General features: G+C 36.4%; 1 protein-coding gene across 2 annotated transcripts in view; it reads right to left on the reverse strand.

Moving 5' to 3' along the window:
• The window catches only part of XRCC4 (X-ray repair cross complementing 4), a 124,251-nt gene extending 104,076 nt beyond the window's left edge, over window positions 1–20,175 (reverse strand). The window contains exons 1-2 of one of the 2 annotated variants that reach the window (XM_039386516.1): window positions 19,957–20,174; window positions 14,730–14,834 (exon numbers count right to left, since the gene is read on the reverse strand). In XM_039386516.1, the coding sequence (XP_039242450.1) occupies window positions 14,730–14,834; window positions 19,957–20,109 (258 nt within the window). In that variant the 5' untranslated portion in view covers window positions 20,110–20,174. Of the gene's footprint in view, window positions 1–14,729; window positions 14,835–19,956 lie in introns of both variants that reach the window. The other variant, XM_039386517.1, reaches the window with a different exon arrangement.
• Between the last annotated feature and the right edge of the window lie 1,039 nt (window positions 20,176–21,214).

The following is a 21,214-nucleotide window of genomic DNA, read 5'->3' on the forward strand; positions in this document are numbered from 1 at the left end:
AATGCAGGTTTACAAAGACTTACAATAATATGTCAGGCATGGAAGAGTTTTTGATGTCAAGGACTCCGTTATATGTTTGGATACAAGTTTTAACAACAGCTGCTCCAGATTTAATGAAGGTAATACCAAAGGGACTGACATTTTCTGGATTTATTTATGGGAGCTTACAGAAAATGTTCAATATATACCAAAATATACATTGTTCAGAGACTTTCATGCTTGAGAGTGACACTTTCAATTTGATTCATAACGGCTATTTCACAAGGGCTTACAGGAGATAAAACTGTTTATTTTAATTGCATACAGCAAAAATGTTAGAAAAGAAAGATTTACGTTCTCTAGTGACAGTGAATGTTTTGGGCTAATTTGTCATGGTTACCATGGACAGAAAATAAAGGAATATTATTCAAGCACTACTTCAATTCACAGACAACTTAAAGTATAAGCATATATACACAGTACTGTCAGTTATCTTTTTAATCTTTTATGTAACCTTACAGCACCTTTTAAATACAGCATAAACTACCTGTGGAAACTTATCATTTCACCTTTATTCTTCTTTTCCATTAACAGGGTTGTTTTTCACATTTCCTGGTAATGGAAAACAAAAATAAACCCTTGAATGTAACACAATTTTAACAGCAGTTATACAGTATTTAAAAGACTACATAACTTTCAACATCTGTATTGGTCAATGCTTTGAAAAGCAGTACCATTACCTGTAAATTCATACTTAGTTTGTAAAAATTTTAGCTTTTTCACTATTCTGGCTTGTCTCTTCTAAATTTGTGATCACAGTGGTATCTGGTCACACATTACCAACTGTTATTGTGTTTTGTTACACGCTGCTTCAACTATTAGGGTGTTAACTGGTAAGATGACTGAATAAATGTCAGAATATTACAAATGCATTTTGTCTGGCTGCTGAAATACTTCAGTCTGAGCATAATAGCACCTATCCCCAAACCTCTTCTTGTATATTCTGAGCTGCCAACTCTCCAGCAAACGAAAACACAAAATATCCCACACACACTCTGCCTTCACAGCAAAGGATAAATTTCAGTGCAATTGCAGTAAGTTTAATGATCTTGTGACAGTTTGAGAAACCATCATCTTGCAGCAGTTTCTTGGGCCTCACAAAGCATTCGAAAACTCAAATATTCTGCAAGTGTAGCCTTTGTTGTGCTTTTTTTGCCATGAACCACTTTCACTGTGAACTAAATAGACACAAAAACTAGAAGTTTGTCTTTCACTTTTTCTTTCCACTAGTCCACTATTTTTCTTCTTTCCTTCACAAGTTAACTGCTTTTGCCACAAACTATTTCCCTACCACCATTTTTTCACCCAGTTATCAGTACAGATGTGCATTTTCCTAAGTTGAAATTAGTTCTTTTAACTCAAAATACTTAAGAATTGTTGCCACTTCCCCCTTTTTTTTTTTTAAGAAAAATTAACTTAGAATTAGATTTTAATTAAAAATTAAATGTTGTTCTCAGCTTCTGTTAGCTCTTTTCTGGCACCTGCATTAAAAAAAAGCCAATACCTGAGAGCAATTTCATTTCAATCTGAAACTGAACAGTTTTTGCAGTTTACAGTTGACTGACAAATCAGTTATTTAGACCATTTAATTTCAACGGTATAGAAATCATGATTACTTACCTTAAAGTTATCTGAACAAGTATCTTGAGAGAGAAAGTAGCTCAAGATCCACACGTCTTCAGATCTCCCTCCAAAAGCACAAAATTGGATTAAAGAATATTAGACACTACTGAAAAGGGATATTAAGAAAGCACAGCATCCATTTTTTCGTGCATTTGGCAATGCTAATGAGAACTTCTCCAAATTTTGCTCACATTCTCCTCACTTTAGACTCAAAAGTCCTCAACCTCCTTCTTCCTTCTTTGGGATTTGTCCTTTCTCATTTAAACATTGAAAATCTTCATAATTCAAAAAGAACCCTGAAGTAAGGAGCTAGTAATGGCATTGGAAGAACAAGATGTTTGTTGCTTTTCTCACATTAAACTTCAACATTAATGACCCATCCAAAAAAATAATAAGATGGATTCTTCATTATCCCCAAATCATAATACCAAGTTAAAATTAAAATCTGAGAATAAGTGTTAACCTTAATTAACTCTTATCTTTTTTTTCTCCATATTATTTTCTATATTTTTGAGCTTTTAAAATGTGTATTTTTAAGGTTTCTCCCAAATGTTCACAATGGTGACTGTCAAAACTTAAGTGAAAGCTAAAACTCTTACTCAGATAGGCAACTGTGGTAGCTAGGCTCTAAATAAACTAATAATAATAACAAAAAGTCAGTAAAAATGTACCTGCTTCCCCTGCATATCTTGTCAATTATTGTTTAGGTTGGATGTCTCTCATACCAACCCTTCTTTTTCTTCAAGACACGACCTAAAGGGGTCTATATGGCACAGTAATAACAGAAACTCCCCACAAAAAATCTGAAGCATAATTAAAAATTACACTTTGATCAACAGACAAGGGAAGTAGATTACAACCTCAACGAAGCTAAGCTGCACAATTAACATTATTTTGTACATTCTCCTTCTTCTCTGTAGCATTTAATTTCATAACAATTTTCCACACCAAAAATCATATGCAACCCCAACAAAGTTAACATTGTCCCCTTAGTCCTTAGAATGACTTGAACCTATTTTTCACGTATAATAATCCAGTTAACAACATCAGAAATCCAGTCCTGTGTTTGTTAATTGACTTTCCATCACAAAATGGTAGCAGTCAGCAGCTTTAATCCAATTTGTAAATAACATCAGTTAAAAAAATTCTAATTAGTTTTCCTTTAATGTTACTGCTCAGCTTTCATTACTCTTTGCACTTAGTGGAGTTGAATGAAAAGTAAGAGTTACTAACAGCTTTCTTTTTAGTAGCAATCAGTTAATTAATGCCCTTTTTATGGGGCTGGCTCATATCACCACACTCTCCGCCACCCAGTGAGGTGACTCAGGGTACCAGGCAGCACCAGTGAATCACTGGATTTTCAGTGAAACTTTTATGATGCAGCTGAGACTTTTTCCTCAGCTTTTTCTGCCACTCCCAGTGGGTCACTCCCCCCGACAAGGCAGAAAGACTCTTCTCAGAAATTATCGCCAGCGAGGAAGATTGTGGAAGAAGTCTCAGACTATTTAAATTCTAATTATTCAGCAAGCATCTGTTATTTCATTCTGCAGCACTCGTCTTTCCATTTGCCCAGCTACTGAGATTGTTCTCCTTGCAAGGCTGAGTTATAAAACAACTGTTGACCTAAAATTTTGGGTATATTAAAAAAAAAAACCAAACTCAAATTTTCAACCTTAACCAGGATACTTGAAGTGAGCTCACAGGACATGTATTTCTCTTATCCAGTGATATACAACCATCACTTGGATGTTTCTCCTTACACAAATGTATACTTTTTTCTTTTAAAGTTGATGTAAATACACAATACTTCCACTATTCATTCAGAACTAGCAACTGGTTCATACTGGATCTGTTATTTACAGCAGTCAGACTTCAGGAGTTACACCCCATTTCAGACCCACCAAGACTCAGAGCACAGTACTGTGTCTGTGGTTCTTCAGTCAAGCCAAGAAGGAAGTAAAATGTAAGTTTATATGAGCCTTAGTACCAAAGTTGAAAGAAACTTCTTTCAAGGAGAGATTGAAACTTCTATTCAATAAGACTGCTGACCTGCAGCAGAAATAGTTGGAGGACAAGGCCTTAAAGCAATTCCAATTCCCTAGAGATCAAATCCCTAGAGATCATTACAATTTAAAATAGTTGCTTTCCCCCAGATCAAAAGACTGTGCACCTTGTCCTGTCACACAAATCAGGAAACAAAAAGCAGTCTGGATAATGGGGGTCAAGATTACTTTATAATTAATCTGTGTCCCAGTGCTCCTAAATTACCTATATGCTTACAGTGAGGGCTTACAGAGGTTCCTCTATTAGAATCATGGAATATCCTGAGTGGGAAGGGACCCTCGAGGATCATCCAGTCCAGCTCCTGGCCCTGCACAGGACAGACCCAAAAATCCCACTGTGTCCAGGAGAGCACTGAAGAAACATCAGCATCTGACCATATATCTACATTATATGGATGCCACAGGTGTTGCTGTGAGTTTCCTTATAAATAATAAAGCTACTGTAGATATGACCCAAAGTCTTCCTCCTCATTACCCAGATCAGCAGGACCTTGATCCATCCAGGACAATGAATGGATATAGCCATGAAGAGAGGGATCAGTGCAGCATCTGAGCTATCTAAAGATTTGCCAGAAAACTTATAAACACCAAATAAATCCTTTTTGAAGATTAGCATGGAGCATTTCCAAAATAGTCTACATTAGACAGCTACAATTACTTCAACTCACTGAAGCAAATTCTAAAAGGCTCTTCAAAAAAACAAATGGGAATAAAAGCAGGGACAGAGCAGTGGTTTGGTGTTTGATGGCCAGCACCCAGAGCTGCACAGAAGTCCTTCATAACTCAGACTTGGTGAAAAGAGCAGTGCTTGCAAGCTTTTCCACTGCTATTGTCCAGTGGGTGAGTAACCAGCAGGAACCACCCTGTCCTCCCCACCTGCCAACTTAGGCTTCTCCTCAGCTCCAAAAACCATGTCTAAGGTTCATATGCATAGACTGAAGACAAAGCTTAACTACTTTTGTTTGCTTGTTTATGCACTTGGAGGAGAAAAAAAAATAAACTGAAACAAGACAACATTTTCTCTTAGGTTTCTAAGGTCATCATGCTCCGTTTTAATTTAGTTATGCAATAATCTTAAATATTCACACGATATTTCTTAGCTTTATTGGATAAAAAGCAGACTGAGAAATATCAGACATGTTATACAAATACTGCTACAAAGTAGCAATCACACTCTACAAAAAATAACTTTGTTAGATGAACTAACTGCTCGCATATTGTGAATTTTAGGGAGATTGCATTTTTTTCCCTTGTTTACTGACTGGTTTCCAGAGCAATACATTGCCTGTTTGTTTTGAGCATTACATGGAAAGCACATTTGTTAGAGGCACTACTTTCTCAGTTTTATATCGTACATGCTCTGGTGGTCTCAGGCCAAGGAGGACGCAGGACTTTGAACACACAAAACCCAAAAGGATCCAAAATGAAATTCAGCCAATCCCAGTTTTAGAGAACCAAAATGTCAAACTACAGCTGCTCTGTCTTAATGAAGAGATTGTATTGCACAGCTTAACCCAGTCCTTCTCCCCTTCTTCCCCCAGGGAGGCTGGTGACCTCATGTAAGTTTATCTCACTAATGTAGGTATCTCACCAAGAAGTTTCCCGCTTTATGTCCTCCTTTTCTCACTTGCATCTCCAACTTGCACACAAACCACTTCAGGAAAAAAAGCAACGTTTTACACAATTTTACAACTACACAAGTAACTCTATTCACAGAACTGCCAACCAAAAAGTTTATTGGGAGAAAATAATCATTTGCTTTTCCAAGTGCCAAAAAGCATGCAAAATTCGCCAAGACAGAAAACATGTATATCCATTTAACATCCAATTTCTAAGTTTTGCTCTTTGCTCAAATCCCTCCGAGATGGAGAATTGCTTAGCAAAAACCAAGCCCAAATTCTCCTCAAACCCTTTCAGCAGGGCTCCTCTAAAGAAACTTTAACAGTTTTGAGCAACTTTTTCTGCTGAGTTCTAGATTTGCTCACCTGTTTTGAAGAGATCACATCATTCAAGTTGCTTTCGCTATAAAATCAAGAAACTGCGCAGTTTCCTCATCACCCATGGAAGGCACTCACACACTATTTGCTCTCTATGTCAAAGTGATACCACTTTTCTTCACCATGCAGATGATAAGCCTTAAAACTGATCTATGAATCAAGAGCCATATAACTGCCCAGCACTTCTGAAAATCTTTGGTTTCTGACACAGCTTTCATTCCTTGATTTCATTCTGCCTTATCTAATTCACCAAAAAGAAGGGGGAATGAAAAACTCAGAGCTTGCATGACATATTCTTGTAAGTTTCAAAGGATAAAGACAACGAATAATATAAAATATTTAAAATACTATCAGAATTCACTGGTACTTTATTCTCTGAACACATTAAAACACAGCACTGACACCTCATGAACATACAATCTGCAGGGATGTCTTCAGATTTCATGAGCAAACCTACCTGGAGACTTTCTACCTACAGTAGACATGAAATATGTACCATACTTATCTTAGTTGAACAACAGTACAAATGTAAGAATCACAGCCATTACTTATTTCACTGAGTCTTAAATCCTCAGACATTTCAGGGGAAATAATTAAATCCAGCTTTGATGTAAAATATGGAAAACTCTTGATATGCTGCCTGAAAAAAAATCTGCTACAATATTCTTCATCCACACATTTCATGAACAATCTTTTTTTCCCCCACTTTTAGGTCAGTCCAAGTGATCTGGACTTTCTTTTCTTTGGAAATGAGTAACCATAGGAATGTAAAGCTTGATCCTCTCCTAAGACATTCTGAGATGGAGGGGGTTTTTTTATGAAGGAAATTTACCAGCCAGAATTACGTTCTCATTCTGTATTTTAGTATGTTTAGTAATATCCTCAGTATTTTAGCAGACTTGCCTTTTACTTTAATTCCAGACTGACATACAGCCCAGGCAGCTTCAGATTTCAACACGAAAAAGTGTGATTGGATACCCACTGCCTGCTGACAGAACAGTAGTACACTTTCAAGTCTTCCATAACTTCCCAAAGATTTAGCATTAAAACCAGACTTGAGCAAGCCAGGAATCAGTTCAGCCAATTCTTTTTTCGCTCTTGGACACCATTTATTGTAGGAGGATTATAATTTAAATGTGCTCTTTTATGTAATATCTTCCTTAGTAACTAATGGATTGTCTTTCTGACACAAATATTTTTGCTTTTCAGATTCAGAGGAGAAATACTAATGGAACATATTGGTCTGCTCTTAAGCGATGGTAACATTTTCTTCAGCATTATTCAGTAACAGAAACACAATAAGCCTAACAAGAACATAAGCCTAGCAAGCCTAGCACAACTCACAGAAAACTTTTTTTTTAAAAAAAAGCATTTCTGCTCATAATTTTGAGTTGTGGGTTTTTTTCTTTATATTACTCTTAATTTGACTATTTTTTGTAAACACACTTTTCTTCTATCTTGTCTTTTGTATTTTTACATTCCCCCTTAAGCAAGAAAAGCCTCATTTAAATGTGCTTTCTTAAGTAAGAAACAATGAGACATTTGATCCCTTAAATGTTTTAAATCTTGTTGATATAGATCTGTGTACTTGATTCAACCATCTGTATGGTCTTTACTACTTTGCTAAAAGCAAGGCAGGATATAAATTGAATTAATCAAACAAGGATCAATCACATTTTATATCTGCATATAGGAAACCCACCATAATCTACACATACAGAACACACAGCTAAGGAAAAAAATCAAATATATTGGCTTTGTTACAAAAAAATAATCAAATTATTAATCTGCAGCATTATTAATTGAACCCCTTGCTTCTGTAATATTTTAATAGCTCACTTCACGGCAGTCATGTAAAAAGAGTTTCCTAACTTCTGGAGAGATGGGAAGACAGATATAATGTTAGCTCTAAACTCCAAAAACTCCCATGCAGCAGACAAGCCTGCCGCCAAAAGTCCACAGATGGATGCCATATGAGCAGCTGTAACTGCGATAGTGAAGGAAAGCCATGGAAATTCCTTGCTTGTAATGTACTTGTGTAATTCCAAGGTGTAACATGCACCAAGTTGGTGTTTTAGCTGTTTTAATTTTCAGTTTGATCACTCTATAGCTATGCTGAGAAATAAACTTCAAGAAAGGAACTCAAAAAAACAAGGTGACAGAAAATTAAAAAGTGAAAACAATGCAAAAGAGATGAACATTATAAATGGACCATGAGAGACAGAATCAGCTTTGAGATTTGTTTTTTTAACTCATTTTTTTTGCTAACAGAAGCTAGTGCAAAAATGCAATTAAGTTTTTCTTTACAAATCAGGATACTAATTTCAATCACAGTGACTCTTTTTTTTTTAAGGAAAGAAACTGGCTTTCCATTCTGTACAGACTTAAGTCCCCAAGCTGCAAGTTATACGTGAATTAAGTCCTTTTGTCTTTTGATAATCAAAACTATGTGCGCAGAGAGCCAAGAAACAGCTTCTCTCACACTGCTAAATTGCATATGACTAATCCAGGGGAGTGGGGTGGAAAAGGGGATGGAAATCTGCCTGGGTCTGAGTCACTGTGAAGACACAGTAAAGAATGATTGCTGTATAAATCTCAACCTATTGAGACATAAATTGGATGACCTAGTAGCCAGTTTTTAAAGCTTAGCACAAATATGAGAACCAAGCCCTCCCTTGATATTTTGCACTTCTCCTTTCAACAAATGAGACTTCTGAGCTGCATTGAGACATAATTTTCAGCTGATGAGGACACCACATAGCTGAAACCACCAAAATTTAGAGGCTTTAAACTGAAAAACTGCTACTTCAGCTCCATCTGATTGTTTGTTTCAACAGGATCCAACTAACAGACTGAACAATAGTGTTTTTGAAAACCAAACTCACATGTTCCAGGTTCTTTTTCTTGGCTATTTGTTCTACTGCTATCTTAACTACTGCACATCACTCTCTCTGTCTCTCTCTCACCAATGTAAACTTTCTCATTTTACACTTGGAATAAGTAAAACAATTAACAAAAAAAGACAGACTGAAATTTTTCAGACAGAATTGTGTTCACACAGTTTCCCTGAAAAGGAGGACAACAGGCATGTAGGCCAATTTTAAGTCACCACGTAGAGAAGACTAAGAAAAACTGATTTCAGGAAAAAACCAGCACTCTTACAGTGGAACTTTCAGCAAAAAGACACTTTATTTGTAGAGAAAAGTGTCCAAATGGAAATATCAAAACAGCACTATTATAAAACTATTTAATGTCTACTCCATTGCCTGCAACTGCTGACATCTCTACCATACCAATTACAATAGTGCATGAAGTAAAATAAAATAATACTGTCATAGGACATAAAATCCTCTAAAGCAATCCATTGAATGGTTTATCTACCAAGTGTTCTAAAATTAGTTTCCATGCCCATGGGAAAGACATGATGGAAATTCAAGATCTTGCCTATCTTCCATAGGTGTCAAGTTGATAACGAATGGAAAATTTAGGATCTGTGAGGCAGCTGTGCATCCGCAACCAATCAAAAGATAATCCTTGAAAACAAACATTGAGAGAAACCAGATCCTATCTCCTAAACAACCCTCCTCAGCCCACTTTTCTCACTCACTCACTTACTCACTTTTCTCCACTGAGGAGAGCGGCTGGGACGTGTAACAGAATGATCTCCCAACTTAAAGGCCCAACTTCAGGGCAAACCAAGAGTTCACTCTGACCTCACTTGGGAAATTCTTAATTATTGCAAAAAAACCCCCACTACTGGCTCAAATTTGTCTTAGTTACAACTTCAGGTTTTATTGGTGCTTTGTTTTACAAAGTAAAAATGTATGTTCACTTCTCAAAACGTATGTTCCTTCAAAAAAAGGCCACAAAAGCTGTTTAAGAACTTAAATGTAACTTTTCAAAACTTAGTTACAACTTCAGTTGTATTTCTGTAGAAACATCAGAGCATTTCAACTAATATCATTGCTGTGTTAATGCAAGAGGCAGGGTTTCTTTCTAAACTACCAACAGTCTGTAGCTTGGGTGTCAGCAACAGCCAATTTATGTTACCTGTCAGCAATAAGCTGGTTTACAGTACTACCCAAAAGCTCTAAGAACAAATACAATCTCCCTCTTGTGTTTCACAGTACTTTGAAAACAATAATTACCCAACATTCATTATGGATTCAAGCATCCATCACAGACTGCCACCACATAAATGTTACCTTTAGACCATAAATTCATTTTTCTGAATTCTAAGAAAGAGGGAAAAAAATACACTTTCCCACAATTTCCCCTACATTTCTCACTACATATCTCAATTCTTAAGAAAAAATAAATTAAAAAATCAGAATTTCAGAATATTTCTTTGTTAGTTGCTATTTTAGCCTTAGAGCAAAATACATATTTGCTTCTCAAAACCAATGCATGTTGCTACCATCCTGAATTAAGTCTACAGAGAGCTCAATGTAGCCTGCTAAATCTGAGTTTTCCATCATGCAACTAGTAAGTTGTACCATTTACTCTCTCAAAGAGCGTCTACGATGCAGACCACTTTCTCTTGATGGTCATTTCCTCTTCAAACAATAAGGCACAGAGGTTTTATGTCACTCACCAAACTACTAAAACATTAACAGTTTTATGGAGAAATCCCTATGAATTTTTCAACAAGTAATTTTAAACAAATACATCTTTACCGTATGCAAATGTATTTCTTTCCAACATCATGATCCAGATTAAGCTTAAAACTGCAGATGAAAGGAAAACACTCCTCAGTTGTGGAATCGATGTTAATTCTTAAAGCATCTGACCTAACTCTAGAGACTTTTTAAATTTTTTTTTTAATTAAACTAGCTGCCATTTGTTGAACGACATCATTTTCCATGCCCAAGTATACAAACTACACATTTTTGTAATTGTCACTTACACAACCTAATGAGTCATTCATACACCATGAAATACATGTGTTTCTTCATGTAAACAGAGAACTAAAAATTAACTGAACTCTCAAACTGACTGATAACTGATAAACATTTGATTGTGCCCGCAGTTTCATAAAGTTCTGAGATGAATCAAAACCAAGTATGTGGTCTGTGATAAATATAAACATTTCATTATATTCATTAATTAACATAATTATTAAGATAGTATTAATTTTAATTAATGTTAAAGAATAAACAAAATAAGAAAGAGAAAGCACATAACACAAGTGTCTTCTATTTACCTCTGAATTAGCTGTGCAATGACACAGAGAATCTCCAATTAAAAAATTACACTATAATGACACTTTAACATATGAAAGTTAATAGGTCCTGCAGGAGCAGTATCATAAACCCTGAGTACACGTCTGGATTGATCCACCATTAGACAGCTGGATTTTGACCAGTCTAAAGCCTTAAAACTGCAATAAAAAATAAGTTAAAAATCAGCTTCTAAAAAAAGTCTAAAAGGCAGATAAAGTTTTAAAAGGCAGAAAGGTCCTGGATGGTTGTCTCAACCAGCTCTAAGAACACTGGGATTAACCAGCACAGCTTTATCAAGCACTACAGAACTACCAGAAGAACTGAAAAGAGATATTTCCTCCCACACTGCTACTGACTTGCATAGGAAAAATCCCACAAGCAAACCCACAACAAAAGATCAACTTGTCAATATAAGATGTGTTGTTGAAGCAAAATGCCTTTAATTGGCATTAATATTTACCAGAAAATTAACAGAAACACACTAATGGTCTTTGAGATTCCTTCCAACCCTAACCATTCTATTATCTATGATAAATGCAGAAAATAAGATTGTGACTGACTGTATATTCATGAATATATATCACAATATCTACTATATATGTATATATATACACATGTATCGTGCATATCATACATATGTCATGAATATCATCTCTGAATGCACACATTTTCAGAATGTTACGTGTCACACTTCAGCTCCTGGCATTTACCAAGGGAGTTAACACCATCTCAAACATACCTGCATTCTCCACATGTTCTTTTAGTACCAGGCAAAAAAGTACCAGCAAAAAGCTAGTGGAGCTTTATACACAATGAAGAAATTGTTCAAAAAAACCAATATATGCTTTTGTAATATGAATAAAGGAGTACAACAGATGTGAAATGGATTTGTGGATGTTTCTGTTTAGACAGACCTGGAAAAATGGAGTTTCCTAACAAATAAAAGATAGTAGGCAATTCCTATAGGCTTACAATTCTCCATGACCACTCTTGATTTGTTATTATTACCATGAAGCTCTTTAAACAACTCAGACTCTGAATAATACACACAGAAGTAAGAGAGATTATGGATAAAGGTACTAGTTCCAGAGATGTGGTACTCTCTGGAAGCTTGTTACCCTGAGCACGACATGATACAGTTAGGAAAAATATATGTGTAACTCTAATTTTGTCATCCTACTGATTATGTATACTGCTTTTCCCAGCCTTTCCATAATAGTGGCCTTGATTAAAGACCATTGTTCAGGAAGGGGAGCACATGGATTTGCAGATGGCATAAACATGCTGCAGTGACTAAACGATATTTGATGAACACATGCAGTTCTGGCATCAGACCAGAAAGAAACCACTGCATTCATGTTCTGTAAGTACTGTCTGACAAACTTGAGATAAACCACACAGCTTGGCTAGGATGAGCAAAACCTAGGAATACAACAACTGCTAGCCACAAGTCTTAAAACAAGCTAGTAATAAAAGTATATGAAAAAAAAAAAGATGTTATAGCGTCAGTTTTTGACATTAGCTTGTGCAATAGAAGTTAAACCCAAAAACAGTCAAGTATCCGCCACCTTTGCCCTTGTATTTACATTTCTGGGTGGAATAGTACCCAGTTTTTATCAGACTCCAGAGATCCACTGCTCTGACTGAAAAAAATACAATGTCAAGAAAGTAAGAGTAGTATCTGTGACAATTATTTGCCACAAATCAAGATTCTTAGTGACTGTGAATGCTCTCAGTCCTATCCTGTGATAAATATCATGTAACTTAAAATCTTGGTACTTTAGCCACAGAGGAAATAGTTGCTTTAGAAGAATTGGCATATGATTACATATTTGAGTTATATTAATAACATACAGGTATTACTCACACACTGAGAAGAAAATGTGCTAGTGTGAACAGAACAAAAAGCTGAACCTCAAAGCCTTAAAAAAAAACCAACACAAAAAAACCCCACAAAAAACTTAGATTCGTCAGAGAAAAATGCACCCAGAAAAACAAGGATTTGTTTTTCCAAATCCTTGGAAAAACTAGTACCAGTTACATTTTGTATCCAACAAAAGAATTACTGCTAAATTTTTAATGAAATATCAGACATTACTTACAGCAGTGTCTGAGAGAAATAAAAAGATTAAAAAAAAAAAATCATCTTCTATGTAAGAGCTTTTCCATGGAATGATACTATCAAGAAACTTACTCTTGTACACTGTTTCTATCTCTCTGGGAAACATATTTCTGCAGGAGAACCATATTCATAATTTAGATGAAAAGAATCTTCCTGCCAAAAGATTTTTCCAGTGATACTAATACATTTTAGAACAACTCTAAATGAATATTTGAATCACTAAAAAATTTAAAATATATGTGCAATATAGCTTCAAATTTTTAATCTCATATTGAAGACCCTTAGGCTTTGTCCTCGTGATAGAATCATAGAATCATAGAATCATAGAATCGATTGGGTTGGAAAAGACCTCCGAGATCATCGAGTCCAACCCTTGGTCCAAATCCAGTCCATTTACTAGATCATTCAAACGTCCAATCAAAAATGCCATTCAGCCCATTCCATTTCTAAAGACTGCATATCCAACTTAAATTTCCCCTGGTTTAAGCCCGTATTGCTGAGTAGAGAAGAGACCAACCCCCACCTGGCTAGAACTTCCCTTCAGGTAGTTATAGACGTTGAGGTCACCTCTGAGCCTCCTCTTCTCCAGGCTAAACAACCCCAGCTCCCTCAGCCTATCTTATGCTCCAGTCCCTTCACCAGCCTTGTTGCTCTTCTCTGGACCCGCTCCAGCACCTCAATATCCTTTCTGAACTGAGGGGCCCAGAACTTACTCAAGGTGTCACCAACGCAGAGTACAGGGGAAGGATCACTTCCCTGCTCCTGCTGGCCACGCTATTTTTGATACAGACAAGATCCCATTGGCCTTCTTGGCCACCTGGGCTTCTCATCTTCCTGTCAATTAGTACCCCCAGGTCCCTTTCTGCCTGGCTGCTTTCCAGCCACTCTGTGCCCAGCCTGTAGTTGCCTGCAGGACCCGGCACTTGGCTTTATTGAACTTCATCCCATTGGAATCAGCCCATCTCTCAAGTCTATCCAGATCCCTCTGCAGAGCCCTCCTGCCTTCCAGCAGGTCGACACTCCCTCCCAGTTTGGTTCAGCAAATTTGCTGATGATGGACTCAATCCCCTCATCTAAATCATCAATAAAGGGACTTGGGGAACACCACTGGTGACCGGCTGATGGATGCAGCTCCATTCACCAGCACTCTCTGGGCCCGACCCTCCAGCCAGCTCCTAATCCAGGAGAGGGTACACTTGGCCATGGGCTACCAGCTTTTCCAGGAGTATATTATGGGAGACAGTGTGGCCTTGCTGAAGTCTAGATAGACCACATCCACAGCCTTCCCCTCATCCACCAGGTGGGTCACCTGATCGTAAAAAGAGATCAGGTTGGTCAGTAATGCTGGCTGGGTCTAATCCCTTGTCCATCCTGAAGGTGCTGTGTGATTGCACTCAGGATGATCTGCTCCATAACCCTGCCAGGCAACGAGGTCAGGCTGACAGGCCTGTAGTTGCCAGGGTCCTGCTTGCAGCCTTTTTTGTGGATTGGGGTGACATTCGCCAACCTCCAATCATCTGGGACCTTCCCAGATAGTTCACTGAATCCATTTACAAAGGTTTAAACACATGCATTCAATATTTTAGACTGCAAAAGGTTCTATTTTAGTGAATGTAAAAGTTAACAAAACACTACTATCCTGAGTTTGAGAGGTTTCCTGTACCTTTGCAGGTAGACCTCCATGCTTCCTCTGGAGCTGTAAAGGAGTTCCTGAAAAGAAACACTGGTGGGATTCTTGTTGCTCTTCAGGTTCCGACTGATGTTCACCCTTACAGAAAATACAGGAGTAAAGTCTTGTAGTGAACTTTTAAATTCCACACACAGTAATCTCTTTTCCAGAGCATCTACTGTCCTCTGTGATCTTAGTTTGGGAGACTAAGGCTTGTAAATACGCCATGATTTAAAGATTTTCCTCATAAAAGGAAAGCATTTGCACTCAGTTGTACAAGTGAAAGTAAGTCTTGATTTGGAATGCACAGCAGGTTTGCCAAGAAGGGAAAATCTGAAGGAACCAAAAGGAAAGGAGGGGAAACAATACAATAACACCAGGAGGGAGAAAGGACAACTGACAATTTTTCCTGTACTATCAAAATCTGTTATTTTATGAACACTTTATGGATACTTTTAATATATTTAGACTGTCACTGCACTTGTGAAATTACAAATTACTCTTTATAAAGTCATTTATATTAGGCTTTAAAACAACTAAATTATCATTTTTGTTCAACTGGATAGTTCCAGTGAAATACACAAATCTTAACAGGAAGAGAGAAACTGAAGTATTTATTCATTGCTGTGTTTGATTCTTCCTTTTTTCAACAATCCCTCAGTTTTGAGTGCATTTATTTTAAATTTGTTTCTCCAAACCACTGCCTATTAGAAGCAGCAATCAAATGCCTGGACCATCAAATAGCTAAGCAAGGGAAATTAATTACTTAATTCACCAGGATTTTTGTCAAATTTGCATACATACTAATATGGGGCGCAGAATACAAATTTTTTCAGAAAAGTTTTTTCTTACTACAGAAGCATTTCAAGGGTAGCTGCAAGATCCAAGTGTGCACATGAGGCAAGATGGGAAAAATCATGTAGCACTTAGAAGTCTGAGATTATGAAAAAGATAACACTTACTGTTTTTATTATATAATGCTCATTTGTAAAAAGTTACTTCTAAACTGGGCTTTGAAGAAACTTATCCAACTGTCCATTCTCAAATCCTGAGGTACATAGGTATAAGTGATATGGAAGAATCATTACTTTTACACTGACCTAAAGATTAATCATTTCATCTTTCTGTCTTCTCAGCTGAGCAGTTGGTCCAATTGCCTGGGAAATAACCTGAACTCTCAGTGAACTTTGTTAACCAAACAACATATCCTCAGAGGTCTGGAGCAAAGAAACTCTCCAAACCTTGAACCAAGACAGTTTGGACAGTGTAAAAGTGCCCTACCCATTCTACTCCTCTTATTCAGAACGCTGCAAGAAGTTTTGGTTAGAAGGAGTTTTTTCAGCTATTTTTAAACTTGTAATAAACTCACAACGAACTCACAGGACCGACCAAGGGAAAAGCAGCCACAGGAAACAGGAGAGACAAATAACAGCATCTCTTCCATCATCCTAATTAGCAACAGTACTGCATCTAAGGTGGAATTTGTTAAGCGCTTATCCTCCCTGTTTTCAAACTTCAGCGAAAGGCAAGGGGAAAAAAGCCCCAGAGCCTGTCACATCACCGTAAAAAAAAGACACTGCCAGCACTCAAATAATTGTTTATCAAAGGCTATTTAGTCTATTTAATTGGCAGCCTTCAGGAAAAAAAAAAAGCTTGCCAGATTTACATTATTTATTATATGCAGAGTGACTCGCTAAAGTACTTGGAAAGGTTTACTTCCAAGTGGTCACCTACTTAGATCAAGCGTTAAATCACTGACTCTGTGGTGGTGTTTGTTTAGGTGGCAGCAGTTGAGCTGGACCAGCCCCAATGGCCCCTCGCTGAGGCCTCTGTGTGTGTGGCCCTTTCTCACCGCAGCTGTCTCGACACACAATTCCCACTGTATATACCGAGACCATTGTTATTTTAATGTCACTCCGACAGCCGACACTGTGCCCTCACCACCCCATAAACAGCTCCTGAGGGCACAGCGCCCAAGGCCCTGCAGTAAAGCCACCTGTCAGGAGGAAGATAAATCATGAAACAGTCCCAATGTTCACAAAACACACCCCAATTTCCACAAAACACGTCCGAATGCCCACAAAACACCCCCCCATTTTTAAAGGCATAACATTTTAGGCACAGCTGCATCAGGCTGAGGCACAGCTAGAACCAGTATTTATAAAACTCAAGACATCATTTTATCTTCGCCTGACCACTGTTTCAAAAAGATAAGTAAGAAAGCACTAAAGCCCTTATGGACTTCCCTTAAATTAGATTATTATTCTTATTCTGTTGCTTTTAACATTACATGAAACTGTGACACTACAAAATAAACACATTTCAGAGGATCTCACTTAAATCAGATTTCTGACTTGTGAGTTTTCCATCTATTTTAAAACAAAACCCATCAGCACTCATTCACTACATAAACCATCCATACACACAATTATTAAATATCAATTATTATAAAAATTATTTGCAGAGACAGGTTTGGTTTCATTCAGTCGAAATAGTGCAGGAGGTAAAAGCATTTATTTTTAAATATCTAATTTTGGTGGGAGACATCAGTTCAGGGAAGGAACCTACTTGCTCATTAACTAAACAACAGATGAATCAGGCACCTTACTAAGTCATCAAATATACTATAGTGCCAATGCCTGAAACAACATCTCAGCCTTGGCCATATTGATCACCATAACTGGTCTACTCTGGCCTCAAATCGGGAGGCCTGGAGACACACCATCTATAACGCTGCTGTCTCCTTTGAGAACACACGCAGGATCACTCTCGAGGAGAAAAGGCAATGCAGAAAGAACCGTGTTCTGCAGAATTTACCATCTAAAGAGTCTTTCTACTGTGCCTTTTGCAATCGGATATGTCTATCTCGTATTGGCCTCATAAGTCACCAACGTGCCTGTAACAAATGTGGTTAGAGCCTTCCCAAATCTTCGTTCGCGAAGCCCAGCCATGACAGTGACAGAATGCATTTCCATTCCTCTGTTCAGTCCCTTTTTAAGGGATACAATGGGGCTTCCACCACTTCCTCTGGAAAACACTTGGGCAGTAAAAAAAATTTCCACATCAAAAAATATTCCCCAGTAATATACTTATGTTTTCCTTTGCTTAACATCATTCCATTATTTTTATTTGCACTCCCATAGACCACCCAATGCAGTTTTGGCACATAATTAAATTTTAGGTAAGTAGAGCTTTAGCAACCTTTTCCAAAAGAGGTAAAAATTATTTCAAATATCACAGTTTGGTACAGCCATGAAAACAAAAAGTCAGTAGCTAGCACATTTTATCATCATCCAGGGACTACTACCAGTCATTAATCCAAAACTATTGATATTCTCTACCAGAAGACTGGAAAATGAATGTGTAACTGTATGACAAAAATAAAAATAAAAAAAATTGAAAATAGAGTTATTCAGATTTATGCATCCTCTAAAACCCTGAAATTACATGCATATCTATAAATTATATAAAGAATACATATAAGAGTATTTCAAAAATCAGTAATCACCAAGCTCAAAGTTATGCTGAAGAAAATCAAGTGACACTGGTGGTACAACTAACTTTCAGCCAACGAAGATTAAATTACTCATCTGTAATAATACAAATACTGCTTTTTAAGGCCTAAAAATTTTTAACACTCACTTCTGATGCACTACCATAGGAAAGCTTTTCTTTTTTATGACAAATTATATCTGTTTACTCAGTACTTATTCTGTACACAAAGCATTGCTGATGAAAAATTTCAAAATAATAGATAACTACATGAATTGATAAGCATTTTATAGCTCAAAGTGTAACAATACAATTCAGAATTTCTGGGATTTTTAACTAAAAAGCATTACCTCAATTATTAAATACTAAGCAGAACATTCAGCATGCAAACACAACCAACCACATCTTCATGCATGTTTTTCTGTTATCTCTCCTGTTGTTTTATATAAAATGACAAAAATAATTTATAATTATAATTAAATTAAAATTCATTTTAAATAAATAATAAAATTTCAATAATAAATTAATTCTTAATTATCTTAAAGAATATTAATATCCTATTTATTCCTGATTGATAGAATTTTCTCACCCTTGCCCTGCAACGCATTATAATTTGTTTATAATATATGAAAAGAGAAGGAGAAAATATTCATAATGACTAAATAAAAGACGTAAAGACAAAATAAGTACTGACAGGAGATAAACACTGAATTGAAGTCCTGTTTAAGTTGCAGAGCAGTTTGTCTACACTTCCTCTGAGGTAAATGTACATTCAGGTGACTATCAGCCCTCTGGATGTACAGAGCCCAGGAAGATTAATTTCCTAATGTGATGCTGAAAGAGACAGATCACAAATACTTTCATAGATAATTTGCAAAACATTTGAAAACATATTCTATTACTCACGTGAAAGCTATTTCTATTCTTTAATTCTATTACTTAATTTTATATAATTGCTTTGGCAATTTTATTTGTAGGCATTAGTTTAATACATGAGCTAAAACTTTCACCCAAGAAATGACATCTTTTCTAGAAACACTCTTGACACCCAAACCTAAAAGCATACATAACAATCAGGGCTCTTTGCATTTTCAGTTTCTTTGGCCAGATTATTTCCTAAATTGACATAAAAATGTTTTCATACGATTTAATTTCTCATAAACCTTCATTGATGGAAATGTGTATTATGTGAGCCCAGACACACGAAGATACTTTTGCTTATTAAAATATAGTATGTATTTAATCTGTCTTCTATTTAGAATATATTATGTGTGACACAGACAAGAAAACTAGGATTCTTAAACTTACTGCTTTCATTTTCTAAGTACAATTTGGCCCTAAACTCGCAATCCTGACCTTGATTCTGCGAACAGCACTCACAAACAACTCACAGGAAGCATCAAAAAGTGGTTTAGAGTCAATATGGCCTTTCGTAAATACACAGAAATACTGATAACACAGACTGGAAGATTTGTATCACTTAACCTTTGGCATCTCAATAGTCAAACTGGGCTGAAATTTCCTATATTGCACAAGGAAAAAGGCATCTAATAAAATATAATAAAGAAAAGAGCACAAACTAGGAGGATTACCTTAAATTAGCTTCTTCCTCAGAAAAGTTTTAACAACAAACCACAACCTGAAATAACCAAAAAGTGTCTACAGATACAGATTATAAGAAGATCCTTCTCACAGTTTGACAGGAAAATTTAAACTTTTAACTACTTACAGAGCCATCCTTCAGACTTCTTTCATAGGAGAACTGACACACCACATTTTCTTGATCTCTTGAAATCAGATAGTTGTATTTGCCAGCTGACTCTTCTCTAGTCACCAATGCTTTCTTCAGCTCTTCCACATACTTTTCCTTGTTCATTTCCATGTCAGCAGCCTCCCTGGAAATTTCTGCTTCAGACACTATCAGAAAGAAACATGTGAGGAATAAATACGCACATGTGTGTGAACATGCATATATCATATATATTATTATCCATATCACAATATACATATATTTTATATATATTTATATGGACATACAGACACACACTGACTAGATCATCTTTAAGGTCCTTTCCAACCCAAGCCATTCTATGATTCTCTGAAATATTAGGAAACTATTCTTTCCTTGGCATACATCAGTGTGCCAGTGTGCCATTTCCACTAATGGAAATGTAGCAGGAATACTGTTTTTTCATAGGTATTAAGTTCTGTCCCTTTTTTTCCTGTCTGAAAATGGTTTATTGCTGCTTGTCCTCAATTTTACTTGCCTAAAGTCACTCTGAAAAACATTAATCTTTCACCAAAGATAGACAGATATAAGCAAATTAAAGAGAGAATCTGTATATTGTAATTCAGGCTTTGATGTGCAGCCTACCAATACAGTATTTTAGATTGTTTACTTGATTAACGGAACTCTTTCCTTTTCTTCCCAACAATCTTCTGAGGAAGACTGCTCTGGATTGTCATTTACTCCTGCTTGCTCTTATTTTAACCATGAAATAAATGTTGTCAGAAAGGTTTAAGACTTCAACAAGACTTCTAGCATTTGCCCAGCATTTAAGAGAGTAAAAGACATTACTTCATGAAAGCCTTAAAACAAAAGAAAAAAAACCCAAACAAACCAAAACAAAAAAGCAAACAAAACCACCAAAAACCAACCCAAAACCCAACAAAATACATCCTTCACAGAACTGCAAGTATCCCACTCAAAAGCCCTATTAATAGTTGAATGTCTTCTCTATATAAATGCCTTTAAAAATAGTTTCATACCGAGACATAGTCTGTACATGTATTGAAATCACACTGACAGAAATAGAACAGCATTTCAACCAAACATGAGCCTCTTCAAATTGCTTTATTTTTCTCCAGTCTTCTCAACACAGTAGCTAAACTTGTATTGTCAAGCAGTATGAATCAAACCAATCCATCATATAAAAATACAGCAAAGAGGCAAATGCATAATTATTTGCTATAAATAGTTATAGCCT

This window comes from Pipra filicauda, unplaced genomic scaffold, assembly GCF_003945595.2.
Source record: "Pipra filicauda isolate LSUMZ 115617 unplaced genomic scaffold, ASM394559v2 scaffold489_size442543_pilon, whole genome shotgun sequence".
NCBI lineage: Eukaryota > Metazoa > Chordata > Aves > Passeriformes > Pipridae > Pipra > Pipra filicauda.